At 48.6% G+C, this 21500-nt stretch overlaps 1 protein-coding gene across 2 annotated transcripts in view; it reads right to left on the reverse strand.

The window, feature by feature from the left end:
• CHST15 (carbohydrate sulfotransferase 15) overlaps positions 1-21500 on the reverse strand; it is an 89214-nt gene that overhangs the window by 30200 nt on the left and 37514 nt on the right. For both annotated transcript variants that reach the window (XM_070781053.1, XM_070781052.1), the window contains exons 2-5: positions 13553-14599; positions 12607-12946; positions 10593-10739; positions 7189-7345 (exon numbers count right to left, since the gene is read on the reverse strand). In XM_070781053.1, the coding sequence (XP_070637154.1) occupies positions 7189-7345; positions 10593-10739; positions 12607-12946; positions 13553-14098 (1190 nt within the window). In that variant the 5' untranslated portion in view covers positions 14099-14599. The remainder of the gene's footprint in view (positions 1-7188; positions 7346-10592; positions 10740-12606; positions 12947-13552; positions 14600-21500) is intronic.

Genomic DNA, 21500 nt, shown 5'->3' on the forward strand with positions numbered 1-21500 from the left:
GCCGGTGGATGGGAGATGCTTCAAGGAAGTGGTTGGCTGAGACCCCTGTTGTGACCTCTCCCTCTGTCGGTCCTGCCCTGTCGCCCCTCACAGGGGCTGGCCCAAAAGCAAGCCCTGTAAACTTCATTTTGCCGGGGGGAGGGGGGGTGCTCCAAAATCACTGCAGATGGTGACTGCAGCCATGAAATAAAAAGACACTTGTTCCTTGGAAGAAAAGTTATGACCCAGATAGACAGCATATTAAAAAGCAGAGACATTACTTTGCCAACAAAGTTCTGTCTAGTCAAGGCAATAGTTTTTTCAGTGGTCATGTATGGATGTCAGAGTTGGACTCTAAAGAGAGCTGAGCACCGAAGAATTGATGCTTTTGAACTATGGTGTTGGATAAGACTCTTGAGAGTCCCTTGGACTGCAAGAAGATCCAACCAGTCCATCCTAAAGGAAATCAGTCCCGAATATTCATTGGAAGGACTGATGCTGAAGCTGAAACTCCAATACTTTGGCCATCTGATGCCAAGAACTGGCTCATTTGAAAAGAACCTGATGCTGGGAAAGACTGAAGGCGGGAGGAGAAGAGGACGACAGAGGATGAGACATGAGTTTAAGCAAGCTCTGGGAGATAGTTAAGGACAGGGCAGCCTGGTGTGCTGCAGTCCATGGGGTCACAAAGAGTCACACACAACTGAGCGTGTCTGATAAACTGATAAACCTCCTGTACCCTCTGCCGTACAGTCGGCCTCCCAATAACTGACCTATGACAGAGATGAAAAGCTTGGCCCCTCAGGCCAAGTGACATGGGATCAAATCCCAGTCCGGCCACTTATTAACCAGGTGACAGCTGATAGGTGACTTAACCCCACTGAGCCCACACACATTAGCTGTGACATGTCAAGACAGCCCTCTCACCTGCTTGCAAAGTTCACAGGAGGCAAAGACTGAAAAGGACTTAGCACTGAACCAGGCTAAAGAAAGTGATCAGTGAGTGCTAGGTTGCCACCTCCCCACTGGAGAAGACTCCAGGAGGGCAGACGGGAAGGACTTGGCTCTCCAGTGTATGCAGTGCATCTAGCATATCAAGAGGGCTGGATAAACATTTCCTTGAGTATTTGAGCGCTTGGTCTGGATATTGTTATTATTACCTGCTACTATTGTGGCTTGATAATAGTAACTAATAAGTATATAATAGTGACCATTTGCCCAGCACTTTTAAACACACTACACATATTAAGTCACTTCATCCTCACAACCCAAGACCCGTGACTGAAAGTGAAAGTGTTACTTGCTCAGTCATGTGCGACTCTAGGCAAACCCACGGACTGTAATCCACCCGACTCCTCTAGTCCATGTAATTCTCCAGGCAGGAATACCAGACTTGGTAGCCATTTCCTTCTCCAGGGCATCTTCTCGACCCAGGGACGGAACCTGGGTCTCCTGCATTGCAGGCAGATTCTTTACCGTCTGAGCCACCCTAGAAGCCCCAGATATAGGACTATTTCCCCTCACTCCATCAATGAGGAAGAAAGAAGACATAGAGAGGTTGAATAACCTGCTGAAGGTCACATAGCCAGAGAGCCGCAGAGATGGGGTTCAAATACAGACCCTCTGGTCCCTGAGGCTGCATCCCTATCACAAAGATCCTGGATCCCTGTTCACCACCCACACACCCCAACGGCCACTCTGGAGATGGAATGACATTCATGAAAGGTTCAAGGTTCCAGTCGAAAGGTTCCCTCCTGCTCATCACTCTCTGTCCGAATGAAAAACTGCACATAAATGGATTCATTTCATTAGCAGCCTCATTCCTTCCATTCCTAGCTGATCGCCATGAAGAGAGTAATTTATTTAACCAGCCCAGTGGGTTGTTAAGAAAATCAGTTCATAAAAGCAGATGAAGAAAATAACTCCCCAGGTTCCACGGCTCTGGGGACAAGACATTGGGTCTCAAGGCACTGGGGTCAAAATCAAGTTCTACCCTTTATGGAGCTGACTTCTCCTTCTGCCTTGACCTCTCTCCATAAAACGTGAAAACCAAAGACTCCTGAGGTGGTTGTTACCATGCACTGTGGGAAGAGCACCCGAAAAGTCAAGCCCAAGATACAGGGATGGTAAAGTCCATGAATAATGGTGCAGGACCACTCTCCAAGCATCCCTGGAACAAAGTATGTTGAAGGGGTGGGCACCTCCCAGCCATTTTCTGCATTTCTTGCGGACTGTAACCACCTCTGCACTGAGTCAAACTCCATCAACTGTCTCACAAATGAACAGGCAGGCGGCCAATGTGGGCAGTGTTGAAAAGAAGTCTTACTTAAGAATTGAACTAAATGAAGGAAAACCCTGCTTGTAATTGTTGGCTTCTTTTTAATTAACTGGGACGATTTAGCCGAGAAACTTGAATTTTAAATTGTCATTATCTCTTACATAGAGAAACTTGCAACAGGAATTCTTGGCTGGCCCTTTGGCCCTAAAGAACCATCCCATCCACATTCCACTATTCTCTCTTCCTCGCCAGAAAGATAAATGGGCTTGCTTCTCCGGAAGCTTTAAAGTGGTTGATTTGATTTTGCTTACAATTCCAACATTTTCAAACTCTCTGCCTTTGATCAATTATAGACATAAAGACTAAATGTGAATTTAAACTAGAAATGAAGGTTTTCCCCACTCCTCTCCGAGCCTATTTGTACAAGGAAAGAAAATTCGGTCCAATCCCACGGGCAGGGAGAAACTCAGGGAATCTCCCACTTGCAGAAGTACAAGGTCACAGAACGGCTTAAGTGGCTGATAGCCCGGGACCCAGTTAAGACTCATGGCTCCAACTATTTGTTTCTTCAAGAGTGACCTAAACACCCAGTATTTATCATCCTTTCTGGTGGCGATGGGAAACGAGCCAGCCATTTCAGACAGGCCGTGAGTCACGGGGCTCAAAAGAGAAGAAATTCCTATTGTTCCATCCTTTATCAACGTTTAATAAGCAATGGAACAGCTGCTGCTGTCAGTAACCCCCACAGAAGATGGACACGCGCACACACTGCCCTGCGCACGTGGCTCGCCGCCCCCACACACGGCGCTGTGCCGGCGCCGCCTCTCTTTCCGGCTGTAAGGGCGTGGTTTCCCAGAGGAGCGAGAGAGCCGCACAGAGAAGTAGGTAACTTCTAAGATGGTCCCGAAGATCCTCTCCTCACCCTGGGATTCTTCCCTGCAGTCCCCTCCCCTTGCCTGTGTCCTGGACCACGTGACTTGTTTCTCATTGAGAATGTGGCAAAGGAGATGGGCTGTCACTCTTGTGCTCAGATGACAAAACATGGAGGCTCCCAACTTGGCAGCAGCTTGTTCCTTTGCAGGCTCTGATGGGGCAAGCAGCTTCTGATGACGGGGTGGCCCAGTGGCAAGGTACTGAGGGCAGCCTCTAGCCAATGGCCAGCAAAGAACTGTGGCCCTCTTCCCACACTTCTTGGGGAACTGAATTCTGCCAACAACTTCATGAGCTCGACAGCAGATCCTTCCCCTACCGAGCCTTCGGATGAGACCCTGCCCTGGTGACACCTTGATGACAGCGTTGGGAGAGCAAAGCTGTGCTGGGTTCTGCCCCATGGAAGACAGTGTGAGATAGTTAAGTGTGCTGTCTTCAGCTGCCAGGTTGCTGGGTGATCTGTGACACCGCAGTTGATGAGAAATACAGTCAGCAGTCCCTCGGCAGGGTCAGCTTCCTGAGGAGGCTGTGTGTTGCCATGGCATCCTGCCCTCCTCCGCACCATCACAGGTGCGTGAGGATCAGTGCCTCTCCTGACAAAGTGCAGCTCCTGGAGGGCAGGCGTCTATATGCGCCTGCTCAGCACCAAGAGGAGTGCCCAGCATGTGACTGGGAATCAGTGAACATTGTAACTGATGAACTCCTTCTGTTGAGTGAGTGGCAGGAAGGCAAGAACTTTCAGTTTCCAGTATAAACAGAGCATTTGTTCTTTAAAAAAAAAAAAAGGAGACAAGACTCCTTGGGATGGCCACCTACTAAAAGAGGAACTATGGGCTGGGGTCTGAGAGGTGAGTCGGGCAGGTCTGGCCCCTGGTTCCATGTCTGAACCTGGGCAGCATGATGGCCCTTGCTGTCCAAAGATTGTCTTCACGGTTCCCATGTCCCCAGAGGTGGAATGAGAACTGTGGGGAGACGGACGCGCCCACAGAAGCTGGCTCCGCTCTCTGAGAGAACACGCAGTCCTTTCCTTTGCGCTCTCCATCCTCCCTGCCCCTTCCCCTTGACTATGTCCCTCGCTCCTTCCTTGGCAAACTTCTACTCAGCCCTCAAAACCCCGCCTGGCCTCAGCTCTTCCAGAAAGGCCTTTCTCTGCACTCTCCACTAGCTGCTCCTTCCCTCTTGGGTGCCACACTTACCCCTTAGCCCTGGCTGAACTGCAGACCGCAACACCCACACCTGTCTGCCTGCAGCTGGCATGAGCAGCCTGTCCCCCAGGCTCCCGTTTCTGTGCCCAGGGGGCGACAGAGCCGAGTCTCACCTTCTCGGCCCTCTGTAGTCGAGGCAGGTGACCTTCTTCAGAATGAGGAACAGGGAGATGTGACGGGAAGACACTGGCCAAGCAGTGTGCTACCCCCCTCTTTCTGAGAGAATGTTCCAGGCTCGTGAGCCGCAGCGGGGGTGGCCTGGGGGAGCAGCTGTGGAAACACCTCTGCGGGCAGTGCAGGGTCACTTAGTCACCGGGCCTTTCAAGGCTGACGGTTATGTAATCACGTACACACGAGAGCACCGCTGGTTTGGGTCAACTGTTCTCAAGCTGGGTGGGGGGCGGTGCGCCAGCCCACTCCCTGAGCAGAAGGGCCGAATTCCTGTCTCCCGATGTGTGGGAAGCGGCAGGCAGGACATGGCGAGCTGCCCCGAGGTCAGGGCAGCCTCGGGACCAGCATGGAGGGACTCCCGAGGCTGGAGGAGGTGCAGCAGGCAGAGTGGAACCATCTGCAGCATCCAGATGGCCGCCACAGGGGGTCTGCAGGGGTGGGGACGGGGCAGGGGCCATCCAGCTCTCTGACCAGATCACTGCAGGGCACAGCGTTCACTCCAAGACCCACATGGGGCCCGCAGAGGTAAGCCAAGAGTTCGAAACGAAAGAAGCAAGATGTGAGACTGTATATTCACACAGCTGTACACACACACACACACACACACACACAACACTTCTCTGCATAGATAAGTATTAGCTTGGAAGAAAACAAACCAAAATAAAAATATCGATTATTTGGGTGGGAGATTATGGGTGTTTTTAAAACGATTATCATTCACAAGGCTACAGGGCCAGCAATGTCTGCCATCTGAGGAAGGAACCAGGGGTGTGTTAGTGTCCTGCTGCTGCTGCTAAGTCGCTTCAGTCGTGTCCGATTCTGCGCGACCCCATAGACAGCAGCCCACCTGGCTCCCCTGTCCCTGGGATTCTCCAGGCAAGAACACTGGAGTGGGTTGCCATTTCCTTCTCCAATGCATGCAAGTGAAAAGTGAAAGTGAAGTCGCTCAGTCGTGTCCGACTCTTCGAGACCCCATGGACTGCAGCCCACCAGGCTCCTCCATCCGTGGGATTTTCCAGGCAAGAGTACTGGAGTGGGGTGCCATTGCCTTCTCCGGTTAGTGTCCTAGGACTGCTAATAATGAATTACCACCGACTTGGTGCTTATTCCAGCAGGAATTTATTCTCTCACGCTTCTGAAAGCCCGAAGTCTGAAGTCCAGGTGTCAGCAGGGCTGGTTCACTCTGGGGCTTCCGAGGAGAGTCTGTTCCGGGCCTCAGTCCCGGCCATCCCTGGCGGTCCTCGGGGGTTTGGGAGCATCACACTTCTGCCTCATTCTCACGCAACTTTCTCCCTGTGTCTGTGGATCCCGGGCCCCACAGTTCCTCTCCCCAAAAGGACACCAGCTCCTGGGTTAGGGCCCACCCTCCTCCAGTGTGACCTCATCTTAACCTGAGTCCATCAGCAAAGATTCTATTTCCCAACAGGGTCAAGTTCACACACATCTTTGGCGTGTGTGGGGGCGTGGGGCATAATAACCCTTGTGCTGTGTGCTAAGTCACTTCAGTCCTGTCCAACTATTTGTGACCCCATGGAATACAGCCCTCCAGGCTCCTCTGTCCATGAGATTCTCCAGACAAGAATACTGGAGTGGGTTGCCATGCCCTCCTCCAGGAGATCTTCCTGACCCAGGGATCAAACCCACATCTCATGTCTCCTGCATTGGCAGGCGTGTTCTTTACCACTAGTGCCAGCTGGGAAGCCCCTATAATAACCCATAACAAGAGGCATTTAGTCCAAAGGAAAGAAGACACAGGGCCCTGACAACATCTTCTATATCTTGCAGGCTTTCCCATTTGAAGGATTAGACCTGATCTATGTAGCTCTATGGGGAAAAAAATGGGTCCAAAGTGTAGACACTCCCAAAAGATAGCCTTGGGGTCAATGTAGGAAGGATGCTCTCACTGGGCTGTCTAAGCGGAACTGGGTTGTCCTGGATGGGAACTCCTGGACCAGAATGGAGCCTCTTGTCTCTGGGGCAGGGGTACTGGTCAGGCCAGAGGGGACGTGATGGACTAAATGATTTTAAGTCCTGGCAGCCCTAAGATTCTGCCACGCACACAGCCATTGTCAATGACATCAGCATGGCCTAGCGCTGGCCCGCCAGCCTCACCCAGTCTGTTCGGGACCACGCTAGCCTGGCCTCATCCACACTGAGCAGCTGCCACACTGCACAACAGAGCAGCTCTGTCGTGTTCTTCCTCTCGGAAAGGTGCAGCTGGCACTTTCAGAGCCGACAGGATAAAGGCATCAATCAAGGCAGAGGACAAAGAACTATAGGAGTTAAACCCTACAGAGAAATCCGACACCCCTGATTCCAAGGGCATTCCTCACGCCTGGACATCACTCAAGGGGCAGTCCCACATCCCCAGGCCAGACCGGCAGAGGCTGAAGGCCCGCAGGCTAGGGTCAGAATGGCTAAGGAAACAATCCACAGTTTGTTTAGAAGCAGTGAAGATTGCCCCAAGAATAACGTTTACATAAGAAATAGCAGTAACATCACATGTTAAGCCTGTTTATTTAAAGAAGAAGCAGCAAAATCTTGCCTGCGATGAGAAGGAAGACTGGCCTTCAAAACTGCCTTTTCTTTTCCCAAAACAAAAAAACCCACGAATACACTGCTCACCTCTCCACAGGGTCCCTGAGCATGACAATCAGCTTTGCGTCTGGCTGGAAGGCGTGGATGAAGTCCTGGGTCAGAAAGGGGGGCTCGCCGTCTGTGCCGTTGTCATAGAAGAGCGTCCAGGCGTTGTTGTCCCACATGGTGGAGGCGCTGGCCTCACCTAGAAACAGAAAACGCTGCAAGTGAGTGGGGCTGAATTACGGGCTCCCACAGAGTGGCCTGAACTAGGGGCCACACCTGGCTGTGATGCCGTCTAAAACAGCTGTGCACGGGTGAGCTGGTCCAGGAAGCGGGCAGACCAGACTCTGGGAAGAGGAGGCTGATGACCGCCCTCTGCCACACCGTCACCCCCTCCCTGCAAGGACCTCCATCTGGAGATGAAGGCGATCTGAGCCACACTGAGCATCCCTCTTCCTCCCAGCTCCTCTCTCCAGGATGTGACAGAAAAACCTCTATGAGCATCTGGCCTCCCAATTTCACGATGTTTAACTTTGCCTACGGCGCACAGCTCCATGGCATTTTAAGGGCCCGCTGGGAATATATTAGATGGTTTCCTTCAAAAGGCATCAGGGGTGAAGGAGGAGTTCGGGCAAGCTGACTCTCATTAGGAAACTGCAGGCAATCCACATCAATCTTCCCTTGAAATCACAAGGGTCAGTCCCCAAGCACACTTGAAGAGGGAGGCTTTGCGGGAAGGCTCATGGGACCTTGGTCCTCCGTGCCCATCCACCCCATGGCCTGGCACACAGCTGGGATTCACTCGGTGCTGGCTGGGTGAACGGGAAGCTGGTTCTAGCCTGTTTGATCACGGTCTGCATGACTGAAGCATGATGAGGTCAGTTAAGCACATTCTAGGCCAGGGGTGAGGCCAACACACAGACCTTTCAGCATTTCTATCTCATAGACTTGAACTGGTTCCTTTTTTTTTTTTTTTTTTTTTAGGAATAGTCTTCAGAGATTCAGAAAGAAAGGCAAATCAATCAATTCATTATACATTTGATTTCCCGACATCGTACACGGGACTATATGACACGTCTCAAAGTCATTTATTCAGGGAAAATCTGAGCTTGAAGACTGAGTCTCTTTGATCACTGATGAGCACATCACAGTTATGCGGAGAGTTAGCAGGCTCCTATTTATTCTGTTGGATGTGCAATCATGTCCAGGTGAGTATTTCTATTCTGATCTTTCTTTCTATTTTTTTTAAGAGGTAATACCGTAGAACACAGAAAAAAACAAGCCAATCTGAAGTCCTTTGAAAATTCTACTCACAATGAATAAGAGAATATTAGGCCAAGGAAAGTACCTAGAACTAAGTTGGCACAAATTTTGTCAATTTCATAAATGAACTGGTTCTATGCTTGTCCATTTATCTGTCTGTCCATCTACCCATCCATCTTTCATTCATCCTCCATCCATCATTCACCCATCCTTCATCCATCCATGCAGAAAGCTCTGATTTGGTGTCTAAAATGTGCCCAGCACTGTGCTTGGCACTATAGATAGATGACAGAAACAAGACAGACAATCCCCTTTAATCTCAAACCTTACAACCTAGGAGAAGATCAATAATTCAATAAACCATCAGAGCTTCACTTGAGCACTTTGACAGGGCAGAGCAGGGGACCTTGAGAGCCCTGAGAGAGGGCAGCAGCCTTTCCACATGTATTGATCCCCAGCCCAGAGAACCCAGCCACTGGAGTCCTTCCTGACTCCAGCCATTAGCCCAGACGACCGAGAAAGGGCTCTCTATGATCCATTGGCCAAGATGAAGAAAGACCAGTAAGCTTCTTCCAGGGATCTAACCAGAAGAAGCTGAAGCAGAGTTTTAGGGTTTGGAGGAACCCAGAACTGATCTGGTCCAACAAACCCATTTTACAGATGAGTAGACTGAGTTCAGGAACACAAAGACCAACTTGTCTCATGGCACAGAGCTCGCTGGTGGCACAGCCCGGGCTAGATGCCAGCTTTCCATCTACCATAAAACTCAACAAACTCTGCTTCAGGTAAACATCAGAGCATGGATATATTCTTTAGTTTTCATTTCTAAATCTAGAAGTAAATAAAATGAGAAAACCAAACTAAAGCCTTCCTTTTTTTATTCATTAGCTTAGGCTCTATTTCCCAACCTTAGGAGGTATAGACTTTTAGCTCTTTCACAAGAACATGAGATTTTCCCAGAGGTATATGGTAAGGGTGGTGGTGGCTTAGTCACTAAGTCGTGTCCAACTCTTGTGACCCCATGGACTGTAGCCTGCCAGACTCCTCTGTCCATAGGATTTTCCAGGCAAGCATACTGAAGTGGGTTGCCATTTCCTTCTCCAGGGGATCTTCCTGACCCAGGGATCAAACCAGGGTCTCCCGCACTGCGCAGATTCTTTACCAACTGAGCCACCAGCGAAGCCCACAGTGTATTTGAGCCGCAGTCAAATATTAGTTACGATTTGTAATTTGGGTGTTAACTCATGGCTGCAAGAAAACAGCTAGTACCCAGTTCGGACTGAGTAAGAGGGTATGCTCTCATCTGGCTTCTAGGACTCGAGTTCTTCGAGTTAAAAATAAATAAATCAGAGCTTCAGCATGTAAGTCTGTCCCCTTGGACATGGGACATATAAGTAAACAGCCGTCTTTCAGATGGTAGATTACAATTCTTCTTAGTCACTGATAGTGTAACCGAATTCAGAGAATCAAAATATAATAGATTTAAAACGAAAAAATAGATCGCTGCCTCAGGTAACCAATTTAAGAAAAATATGTGATTTGATTTCTCTCTCTCAGAGGTGTAAGTGGATAAATGTCTTTTAAGCTGAAGCCAATAGAGAGCGTGAACAGATGTGTTTTTTATAAAACATCCTTGTGAATTAAAAAAAAAAATGATTGCTAATCAAACCACCTCATTTTGAATGTCTAAAGGCATTAGGCTGACAAGACTGAAGCTTTTCCAACAGCAATCAGTCACCCATGATGCACGAGAGATGTGTCTATTTCAGGAGAGGCCACCTCCATCTTCACAGGGTCCCAGAGGCCAGAAGAGGCCACAAGAATTAAACCGATGACTAATTGGTTCATTTTGCATTCATGATCCCCTGTCCAAACTTACTCAGATGGGCGTATCACGAAAAGAAATCCAGCATGCAAGCTTAACTTTAATAAAAGCAAGAAACGGCAACGTTTTTAAAAAGCCATTTCAGGTGCACTTGAGTCTCCACGAACTAGAGAGTCTACTAAACGCTTTTGCTTTATGGAAAATTGCACAAACAATATGAACATTTTACACAGGGGGAGAGACGTGGGGGGAGTCACTGGGGAAATAGGCACTCAGCAGCTGAGGGCAAATGTCATGCAAATGCTTGCAGGTGCAGTGAAGCCCGGCCTGGCCCATGGCAGGAGCTCCACGGAAGCCATACCGATAATGATTCTATTCATCTTGCTCGGCTCCTTCGCAGCGCTGGCCTGCAGTCCTTGATGAATCTGGTGTGCGGCCAGGTCAAAGAGGTCCAGGTAGTCTTCCACAGGATAGCGGTCCCGCAGCCCATCCCTCAGGCGGACGATTCCTACAAGAACCAGGAAGCAGGGGTTACTGAGGACAAAGCTACCACGCTGGGCTGGTGGCCTCCAGGGAGTGACCACAGACGGATGGAAAGGTCTGAGGGCCCCACTGCAGTAGCCAAGGCTTGACCCCATGAGCTACAAGAGATGGAGGAATGTCTGCAAACCGGCCACCCTCTTTTGAGCCGTATGTGCTTTGAGGGATGGAACACACCACCACTCGGGTGCACAGTAGCCCCTGAAAGGATGGCACACCTGTTCAAAGAACTATAATCGGGTCTACTTAGAGGGCCAGAGAGGTCGGGGCTGGTTAACACGGGCACCACGTGAGGTCTCCCAGGGGCGGGGCAGCAATGGCATCAGAATACACACGACGAATCACAAGAAAACACCTTCTATCAGAGGAGCCATAACCTCTGAAGCTCAGATTCGTCTTTTTTTTGTCAGGGCTCCCCAGCACCTTCCAGAGGTTCTTTTCCATCAGGAAGTCTATCCATTTCTCCAAACAATAAGGAGAACTGATGGTCCCTAGATGGACACCTGAGTGATTCTGGCATCAGCCACAAGCAGCCTAAATTGTCCCTTGCCTGAGAGGTGGGTAAATTTTCCTTGAAAATGTATTGACAACACACTGCCCCAAACCACAGCCACCAAGGCTAATGGAAAGTGGAGAGAGAGTATCCACAGGCAAAATAGCAAGAGGTTCAAGGTGATACCAGACACCAGACTCCAGAGGCTGCATGCCCCCATGACTCTCCCCTTGACCAGCGGGAACCTGGTTTTCACAGGGAAAGACAGTGAGTTCTGCAGGGGAGGGCCCCCTAAAGATGAGCACAGAAACTCTGGCTTCCACAGCTGCCGCTGCCAAACCACAAAAGACATATTTACACTTCTGTTCACTTTGGGACGAACATCAAAAGGATTAAGTCAAACGTCTGTCAGAAACACACTAAGGGTTGATCTCAACTTAGGTTGTACTAAGAAAAGCTTTCAAAATTTCTTTCCAAGCAACCTAGGTCCTTTCCATGGAAACCGCCCTCCAGGCTCACCCAGACTTTTGCATTTGTCATCCCTTAGCTCCAGTGACCAAACGTCTCCTGGAAGAAGGGAAAAGGCTGAGGAGAGGAAACAGTGACCCTGGGGGCTGAGGGGGTGGCTCAGGCTGGCTCAGGGCTGGGTGGAGCAGAAACCAGCCTGCAGTAGTCATGGGGTGGTGGCTACTGTCAACCTCCTGGGAAAGGGGTGCTGTGAGCGGGGGGGGGGGGGGGGGGGGGCCAGAATTACCTTCATGGGGCTTTCATTCTGACCCTCTGAGGCCCAAGGGGCAGGCACGTCAGAGAAGAGGCGGGAAGCAGCTCAGTGACAGGCTCAGGTCCTGGGATGCTCCAGCAGGAAGCTGAAACCTGGCCAGACACAGCCGCCTTTCTTTCTCCTGCCTCCTCCTAGTGCAGGGGTGTGGGTGCGGAGGCTCCAGCAGGAACAGCACTGAGCTGGGAGCTGGGAGCGGACAGGCCCCAACAAACGTCCACCTGGATGATGCATGTCCCAAGGCCCTTCAGGACAAGAAGAGTGCCCATCCGGCACCCTTTCACTGGCCTTGCACACTGCCGGCACTGTATAAATGCTCACCAGGTGATCAGAAGCTGGGTACTCAGTCCTGCTGGGTGTCTGCCTGGGGATCTCTAAACCACAGAACTCTCTGATCTCCGCCTCTCAGCGTGTTTTCTCATTTCCCCACCTGCCTTCCTCCTGGAACCTCCCAGAATGCCCCGCTCAGGTCAGTCTCAGGGCTCCCACTCCCCTGACCCCGGAAGGAGTGACAGAGTGAAGGCGCCTGAAGCACCCTTGCCGTGGGGACATGGCGGCACGCACCAAAGCGCTTCCGGGTCCACCAATGCGGTTCCTTGATGGCAGAGAACTTGACTTCCGGGTGCAGCCGCAGGCGGTCGTAGAGGTCGGTGGTGCCGCACTTGGGCTGCCCAATGATGTAGAAGTGCGGCAGGCAGCGGAGGCGGAAGTGCTTGCCGTGTGCGTGGGACAGGTGGCCCCAGAAAGCCTTGCGCAGCGTGTCAAAGGTGGAGCGGAAACGCTTGGAGTAGAGTACGTAGGAGTTGGTCAGGTAGGGGTCGGTGGTGTTCCTGCCTGTGAATTCCTCGTACCAACAGGGGCTCTTACTGTTGGGAAGAAATTTGTGTGGGATGACGGAAAACATCTGCAACAGAAAGAGACCAAAACGGAGAGACACACTGAGAGGGGAAAACACACTCTGTCCTCAATATGATCCTACACTGAGGCTTATTACAACGTTCGCATGGGAAGTATTATTGGATGATGACTAAATACTAAAAGTAAACTTGGTAAACAATGACCATGCTTTTCCCAAAACCCCAATAAAAATAAAATATGAAGAGAATGAAAATACAAGTTCCATCAAAATCCATTCTACCATGATTTATTTTACTCACACACACGACTATATAGTTGTATATTTAAGTGGCCGTTAGAGACAAACACTGTGATTTAGGACAGACTAGAGAGTGATCTACAAAAGTAATTTTAACTGCCAGGACCACCTTTCAAGCAAAACATCCTAGAAAGGAATTATTAGAAAGGGGGGTTCCTTCAACCGTTTTAGCTGTGCCATTTAATACAGAGTTCCCTTGTTGGCATTAACAGCATGGACACAGCCCTCTCAGTGAACCCTCATCCATAAGGCTGTCAAATTACCACTATTACACTTGGGAAATTTTTGGTCACTTTCCTGCCAAAGGTGATGATAGGAAAATCAGTCAACGGAGATGCGCATCGGGCTACTCACGTGCAATTCCTGCTTCTTGAGATCTTCTACGTCTGGGAGCTGTCTGGTGGTGAACTCAATCCTGGATGTGATGCTGTTGATAATTAACTTAATGCTTGGATAGTCCTTCACGTATGAAATATTATTTACAGAGGATTGGTGATGATGCTCTTTTGCGTCACTCGGATTTTCGCCCTCCATCAAGCTGGGATTGCTGGGGAAGGCTCCATAATGGAAAGGCGATGAGATCAGAAGTTCTTGGTGGACCCCAGAAAGGATGTAAGAAGCCATCACCAATGTCATTATTATCAATCCAAAAATGAGGCTGCATCGCTTCCCCTTCTTGAAGCGCAAAAACCCACCCCAGCTCTCATTCCCTTCAGCCCTCACTTCGAGAACAGCCAGCAAGTTCATTTGCTTACCGTCCACTCGAAACACAATTTTGTTTTCTGCTTTGCACACTGGGCACTCCTGGCGACCGTGATGTGAGCCTCCTCGGCAGCTGACCTGCTGTGTCTGTACGTCGTCAGGTGACAGTTGGATGCAGCAATTAATGCAGTGCCTCATGATAATGCCCCTGGATGCTGGCCCACTGAGCCATGAGCAAGCCTCTGAGGAGTCCAGATGCCTGCAAGTCGTGCTGTGAAACTTGAAGGATGGCTCAGTGATCACATAAGATGATCAGAAGGCACAAGCAACAGAAACAAGAGTAAAAATGAGCAGGTGCCAAAACACCAGAGAATGAGGGATCACGTTCTTTGGTTTGCCTCTGAAAGATAACACGAATGATGTCCAACTGTCATGTTCTGTAATCCTGGAAAAAGCCACAAGATCAGGAGCAATTCTTCCTGACCTTCAGGTTTTTCCCATGGCACCAAATGAAGTGGAAGTGTTCTTGCTGGAGAACATGGAAACACCCAAGGGATTAGAAGATCTCATGGCCTCAATGAGAGATGGACAGACGCACCATCCACGCAGAGTCCATGGAGATTTCTTCTTTCACATCCTAAAGTTCCTTTGAAATGTTTCCTCTTCATGGGGAACAAAATCCTCAAGATGTCAGATTACCTAAACAACAAAGAAAAGAGGTTTTATTACATTAGATGATGACAGCAATCACCCTGGGAACATCTTCCAAGGAGAGAAGTTCCCGCTTCTTTTCCACTTCTAAGTTTCAGCCACGTTGGCTAGGTCACAAGCAAGTTACCGAAAATCATATAGGATGAAGGGAGAAGTGTCGGGTCCTTGGTGTTTGGCTTTGGAGTTCAGTCTCTGCCACCAAATGTGACCCCAACACCAGCTCCACCAGCACCTTATTAAACACCTCTTATTTCACACAACCCACATATTCCATAATGTCTGTGCCTGGACATAGCTAAGTGACTAGAACCCTTGCTCCCAACTTGGAATCATTCTTAGATTCATGCACAGTTAGTCATTCTAAATTTGAGGGATGAATTGAAATAACAACTCTTTTAAATCAACAAAAAAAATCTAAAGAGAATAGTTAAGATGGGAGCAGGCAGAGAAAATATTTTGTCCCCTCCCAACAGCACTAATAGTCTTTTAACCTAGAGCTAACATTATCAGTGTAGGATGCAAAAGTTAATGAAAATTTAGAAACACTGAAATGATTCTCTCCTTCAGTAGAATGTATCATATTAAAAAAAATTTGACTTTAAGTTATTAAGCAATTAAATCCAACATGTAGTACTCCCCCAAGTAACAGAAAACTTCAGACCCTGAAACAATTTTTCACTTTCATCATGCTTGGGAAAACATGATTCTTAAAAATCCATTAATAGAAGTCTGCAGTTATAAAATGTATTGTTGCCCAAGTGACACTTCTTTGTAGACATTGTAAAAACAGCAAAAAAAGAGAGAACTATATGGTTTTTAGCAGTGGTAGAACATTGCTAATGAGCTAACCGTGTGACCTCGAGCCAGCAGCATAACCTTTCTAAGCTCTGGTTTCCTCACCAGTAAAATTAGGATGAAAGTATGTCCCTTTCAAGTGTGTAACAGTACTAAGTCAGCTAATGCATGTGAAAACTTTGCAGAATGCCTAAACATGTTTCAGTTCAGTTCAGTTCAGTCGCTCAGTTTGCGACCCCATGAATAGCATGCCAGGCCTCCCTGTCCATCACCAACTCCCGGAGTTCACTCAGACCCACGTCCATCGAGTCAGTGATGCCATCCAGCCATCTCATCCCCTGTCGTCCCCTTCTCCTCCTGCCCCCAATCCCTTCCAGCATCAGAGTCCTTTCCAATGAGTCAACTCTTTGCATGAGGTGGCCAAAGTACTGGAGTTTCAGCTTTAGCATCATTCCTTCCAAAGAAATCCCAGGGCTGATCGCCTTCAGAATGGACTGGTTGGATCTCCTTGCAATCCAAGGGACTCTCAAGAGTCTTCTCCAACACCACAGTTCAAAGGCATCAATTCTTCGGCACTCAGCTTTCTTCACAGTCCAACTCTCACATCCATACATGACCACTGGAAAAACCATAGCCTTGACTAGACGGACATTTGTTGGCAAAGTAATGTCTCTGCTTTTCAATATGCTATCTAGGTTGGTCATAACTTTCCTTCCAAGGAGTAAGCGTATTTCAATTTCATGGCTGCAGTCACCATCTGCAGTGATTTTGGAGCCCAAAAAATAAAGTCTGACACTGTTTCCACTGTTCCCCCATCTATTTCCCATGAAGTTATGGGACCAGATGCCATGATCCTAGTTTTCTGAATGTTGAGTTTTAAGCCAACTTTTTCACTCTCCTCTTTCACCTTCATCAAGAGGCTTTTTAGTTCTTCTTCACTTTCTGCCGTAAGGGTGGTGTCATCTGCATATCTGAGGTTACTGATATTTCTCCCGGCAATCTTGATTCCAGCTTGTGCTTCTTCCAGCCCAGCGTTTCTCATGATGTACTCTGCATAGAAGTTAAATAAGCAGGGTGACAACATACAGCCTTGACGTACTCCTTTTCCTATTTGGAACAAGTCTGTTGTTTCATGTCCAGTTCTAACTGTTGCTTCCTGACCTGCGTACAGATTTCTCAAGAGGCAGGTCAGGTGTTTAAGATCCCATAAAGGAGAGATAACATGAATAATGATAGCATCATCGATGACTCTTACTATTATGTTTTTCATTGTCAGTAAATACCAAGAACGTCTGAAGTGGAATCAAAGATGGGCAATCCCATCACAGTGTCTTTCCTTAGCACCTGAGAATCAGCTACAGGTGGTAGACTCACTTCTACACACACACACACCCTCCAACAATCCTTACTGTCCCCAGGGAAGGTGGTGTTAACTAACCCTGCATAAAGCCCCCCTCGTTTTGGCGGAGAGGCCAAGCAATCAACTTGGCAGCAGCAACATCCCCTTCCCTTGGACAGAAAGGCCTATGTTTTATCAAAACATGATAACCATGAAATAACCATGCAGTATTCCTAAAACGTCCTCCACAAAATGTTCTGCATGTTCGATAGGTCTTCAGGGCTTGAATTACCTGGAGGAATGGTAGAATGGCCCAGGTGACACAGACTTCTTTAGAGCAGACTTCACCTTTTCACTGTGAAGCCATAAGAGAGGACTATAATACACAACATTTCCAAAACATAATTGACCATGGAATTCTAACTGATGTCTCAAGGAAGCAGTTTGAGGAATGCTAGTGAGTAAAGGCTGAGATAGGGGTCAGAGCAGTTCTGAGAAGCACAGAGGAGAGGGAGTCGTGGGAGCAAACAGCCCGGAACCAGGCCAACATCTCAAGCTCCACCACCCCCTCATCCCTGAGAGTTTTTGGAGGGACTCGGCAGAAACCTCAAGGCTCAGGCCTCTGCCTCCAACTTGCTCAACCAGCCCTGAACCATCACTTGCTACAAACAATTCTCCCAAACCAAAGAAACAAAAGGGCAAGCTCCCCTACTCAGAAACCCCGTCACTAAGCCAAGAAAACATTTTTCACACAGCGAAGACAAGGCCAAATGGGGTTAAAATGAGATTCCAGCCAGCATCGCAGGGGGGAGTCAGTTTGCACCCTTCCGTCTCTCTGGCTGTAGGAGGCCTAATTAGATCTTTTCCAAAACATGGTCTCTGAAGCTCCAAGACAAAAATGTACAAAATCTGGACCCACCAGAATGGGCAAAACATTCCTCAACAAGAACAAAGGTTTTCTAAGACAAGCACAATAAATAAATAGACCTGAGTAGTCAGAGAAGCTGACAGTCTCAACAGAGAGGCCTGGGACACAGTAGCCCAGAGGATTTGTCCCCTGGGCCGGCTGCATCCTCCAGCCAGACCTCCCACTCCAAGTCTCACTTTGTAAAATGGGAGCAGAAAACTGGTGACACAATTCCAGAGGCCTGCAGAGCCTAAACACTCAGATCCAATGTTATCTCCTATAATTCACTCCTTCATCCCTTCCCCCTTTAATTCTCCAGATCCCTCCTGAAGGAGGACCCTGCACTGGGCGCCGCCCGAGGTGCACGTCCAGGTCTGAAAGTGTCAGTCGCCCGGTTGTGTTTGGCTCCTTGCGACCCCGTGGACTAGCCCGCCAGGCTCCTCTGTCCATGGGATTCTCCAGGCAAGAATACGGAGTGGGCTGCCATTTCTTTCTCCAGGGGATCTCTTTGCGACCCCATGAGCTGCAGGCCCTCCATAAAAACCCTCTAAATGACAGGATTCCAAGAGCTTTCTGGTTGGAGAGCCCGTGGAGGTGCTGGGAGGGTGGTGTATGCAGAGAGGGCCTGGAAGGTCCATGACCCTCCCCGAGGCTCACTCTGTGCATCTCCTCCATTTGGCTGTTCTTGTATTGTCTCCTTTGTAACGAACCCATAATAGTAAGGAAGGTGCTTTTCTGAGTACCGTGCATCATTCAACTTAAGGAACTTGAGAAAGGACTGTAGGAACCTCTGACCCTGCAGCCGTTAAAACAGAAGTGTGGGTAGCCTGGGGACCCGAGACTTGTGACTCAGGTCTGAAGCAGGGGCTGTCTCAGAGGTGGTAGTGGTGGTTTAGTCACTAGGTTGCATCCGATTCTTGCGACTCCACAAACTGTGGCCCACCAGCCTCCTCTGTCCATGGGATTTCCCAGGCAAGAATACTGGAGTGGCTTGCCATTTCCTTCCCCAGGGAATCTTCCCGACCCAGAGATCGAACCCGAGTCTCCAGCAGTGCAAGAGGATTCTTTACCGCTGAGCCACCAGGGAAGCTCCAGTCTCAGAGGACTGAGCCCTTAACCCGTGAAAGTTGTGCTAATTCCAGGGAGTTACTAGAAGAATTCAACTGAATTGCAGGACACCCAGCTGGTATCTAGAGAGTTGGAGATTTTGCCAGTGTGGCAAAATCCCCCCGGGAGACTCTGTTTGAGAAAAAAAAAATGTTTGTTACATTTACATGTTTTATCGAAACATCTGACCAGCATATAGTATGTAAAATACTTGATTAAAAACAACGACCATATGAGTAGTGAGTGCATTGCTGTGAACAGGGCCTGGAGCTCTGAGGTTTCCAGACCACCCTCGTCCAAGTGGATGGGACTGGTACAGCAGTAACCATAATAGGGAGACCTTTGCCTCACCTGGAACTTATATTCCACCTGGAGTTAGGGGAATAGCAGGACAATAGACAATTTAAAAAGTCACAAATGAGTAACATCGTCTCAGATGCTGGAAGAAAACACAAAGGGAGAAAACAATGACACCCTTAGAACAGGGGCTCCCCGTGCCGCACCAGGGCCAGATGATGGTTTGTTGTGGGGGCCTGTTCCATGCACTGTAGATGTTTAGCAGCATCCCTGACTTTCATCCCCGGGGAGAACTGCTGCCTTAGAAGAAGGGGAAGTAAAGTGGAGAGGATGGCCAGGGAAGACCTATTTCAGGTGGATTCATCTGACTGATGAGAAGGAAGCCAGTCATGTAGGGACCAGGGAAGTAAAGATCCCGCAAAGAAGGGAAGCTGAAGAGCAAAACCATGGGGACCATCAGGAGAGCAGATCTCTGGATTATGGGGCAGGAAGCGGGTGGGAAACAGATGGGAGAAAAGGCAGGGACCAGACTCTGGAAGGCCTGGAAGGCTGGGATCCGTCCACACACAAAGAGGGAGGCACACTGTGGATTCTTTCAAAAGGATCTTTAAAATACATATAGCTGGGAACTCATGCAGCTAGACTGAAAGGAAAATGGATTGCTGTTTTTTTTCCTGTGTTGAGATTTTCTATACACCAAGAACAGTCATTCCGAAACCTAACACTCAGGTTATTCTTTCTTAAGAAATAAGCAATGGATATCCACTTCACCTGTCTGGAATGTCCCCGTTTTGGTGCCAGTGGACTCCGATTAGCCAGGACCCCTGGCTCTCCCATTCGGGTATTAAACCAGAGTCCGCAGGCATGCATTTCAGTGAGATCGCCCTCCAGCCAGGGCTCAATGCTGTGCCCTGTGGGTGCAGGCTGGAATTGTGGGAACCCAGTACCACTGTAAGAGATCAGATAACCGGTCCCAAAATAGAAAGCGTTCAATTACCCAGCCTTGGCTAAGATGGCCCCTATTAACCTATGCACCCCAAGCATCATTAGCAAGCCATTTATAACAAAATTGTAATCGAGAGACCCAGATATAGCACTTCAGATTAAGTAATTGAATGCCCCCTCAGCGTTAAGATCGATAAAGGGCATCCAATTTCACCCTAGGAAAACCTTATTAAATAATTGTAGCTATAAGCTGATATAGCAGAAGAAAGATGTACAAAACTTCCAAAGAAATCGGGATGAATTTAAATAAATGGCTTCATTTTGGTAGAACATTTACATCTGCCCTCTGGGAATAGAGAGGGGAAAAAAATAGCTAATTACATTCTTTTACTTCAAGGTTTTAAAGAAAAAAAATTGATGGGTCTTAATTAACCTTTACTAAAACACAAAGCCTTCTGCTGACTACTTTGTCTAACTGCTGACATTTCTCTTTGGGCTATGTATATGAAAATACATTTTTTTCCCCAAGGAATATTAATCAACAAGTGGCAAAAGGAATATTTTTCACATTTAGCTCAAGGAGAGGGGAGAATTCTGTACAAACAACAGATGCTCAGTCTCAGTCTCATACCTGGATCTCATGCCTTTGGCCACATCACAATCAGTAAATAGAATAAAGAAAGCTACATTCCTCAATTCACGTCGTTGGTCAATAGCACAGTGGGAAGAATACGGTCAGCAGTCATGTGGGCCAGCAGGCTTTAGCTGTGTCCACCTGGTGACCTCGGACAGGTCCCTTAAGTGACCTGGGCCTCTGTATTCTCAGCAGTCCTTGACACATAGATCACATAGTCCCCTGAAGACTGGGTGCTGGAGCGGGGTTCCCCTACCTTGACCTTGAGCAAGCCACTGAACCTCTCTCCTGTTTCCTTGGGTGTGAATTGGAGATAATCTCGTAACACTCATAGAACCCATGTGTGTCCAGCGTGTAGAAGAATTTCTGGCGCACAGTAAGTGCCAAATAAATCTTAGCTATTATTAAACACACACAGCCCTGGCCCACAGGAAGTAATTGGAAAGTAGCAGTTTACTACTGGTTATGGCAGTTTGACCTTTGGTTCCAGCTTATTATTCCTCTCTCTGTTCACCCCCTTCACCACATAAAGGACTCTGCAGTTCTTCTAATCAAATTAGTGTAATACCTTTCTCCACCCTTTGACTTGGGTTTGGAAACTGCTTTGGCCAACAGAATGTGGCCACAGTGACAGCAGGCCAGTCCCAAGCCCAGGCCTCAGACGGGCCGAGTGTGTCCACCTGCCCTTTCTGCCTTTACGGGCGCTGTGGGAAGAACACAGCAGCGTGGCCAAGAGGAGGGCAAGAGACACATGGAGCAGAGCCACCTGGCTGAGTCCCACCTGGAGTAGCCAATACCCTGCTGACCCCCAGCCAATGTCTACAGACACATGAGAAATAATAAGTGGCTGCTGTTTTAAGTCACT

Source organism: Bos indicus, chromosome 26 (assembly GCF_029378745.1).
Source record: "Bos indicus isolate NIAB-ARS_2022 breed Sahiwal x Tharparkar chromosome 26, NIAB-ARS_B.indTharparkar_mat_pri_1.0, whole genome shotgun sequence".
Classification (NCBI taxonomy): Eukaryota; Metazoa; Chordata; class Mammalia; order Artiodactyla; family Bovidae; genus Bos; species Bos indicus.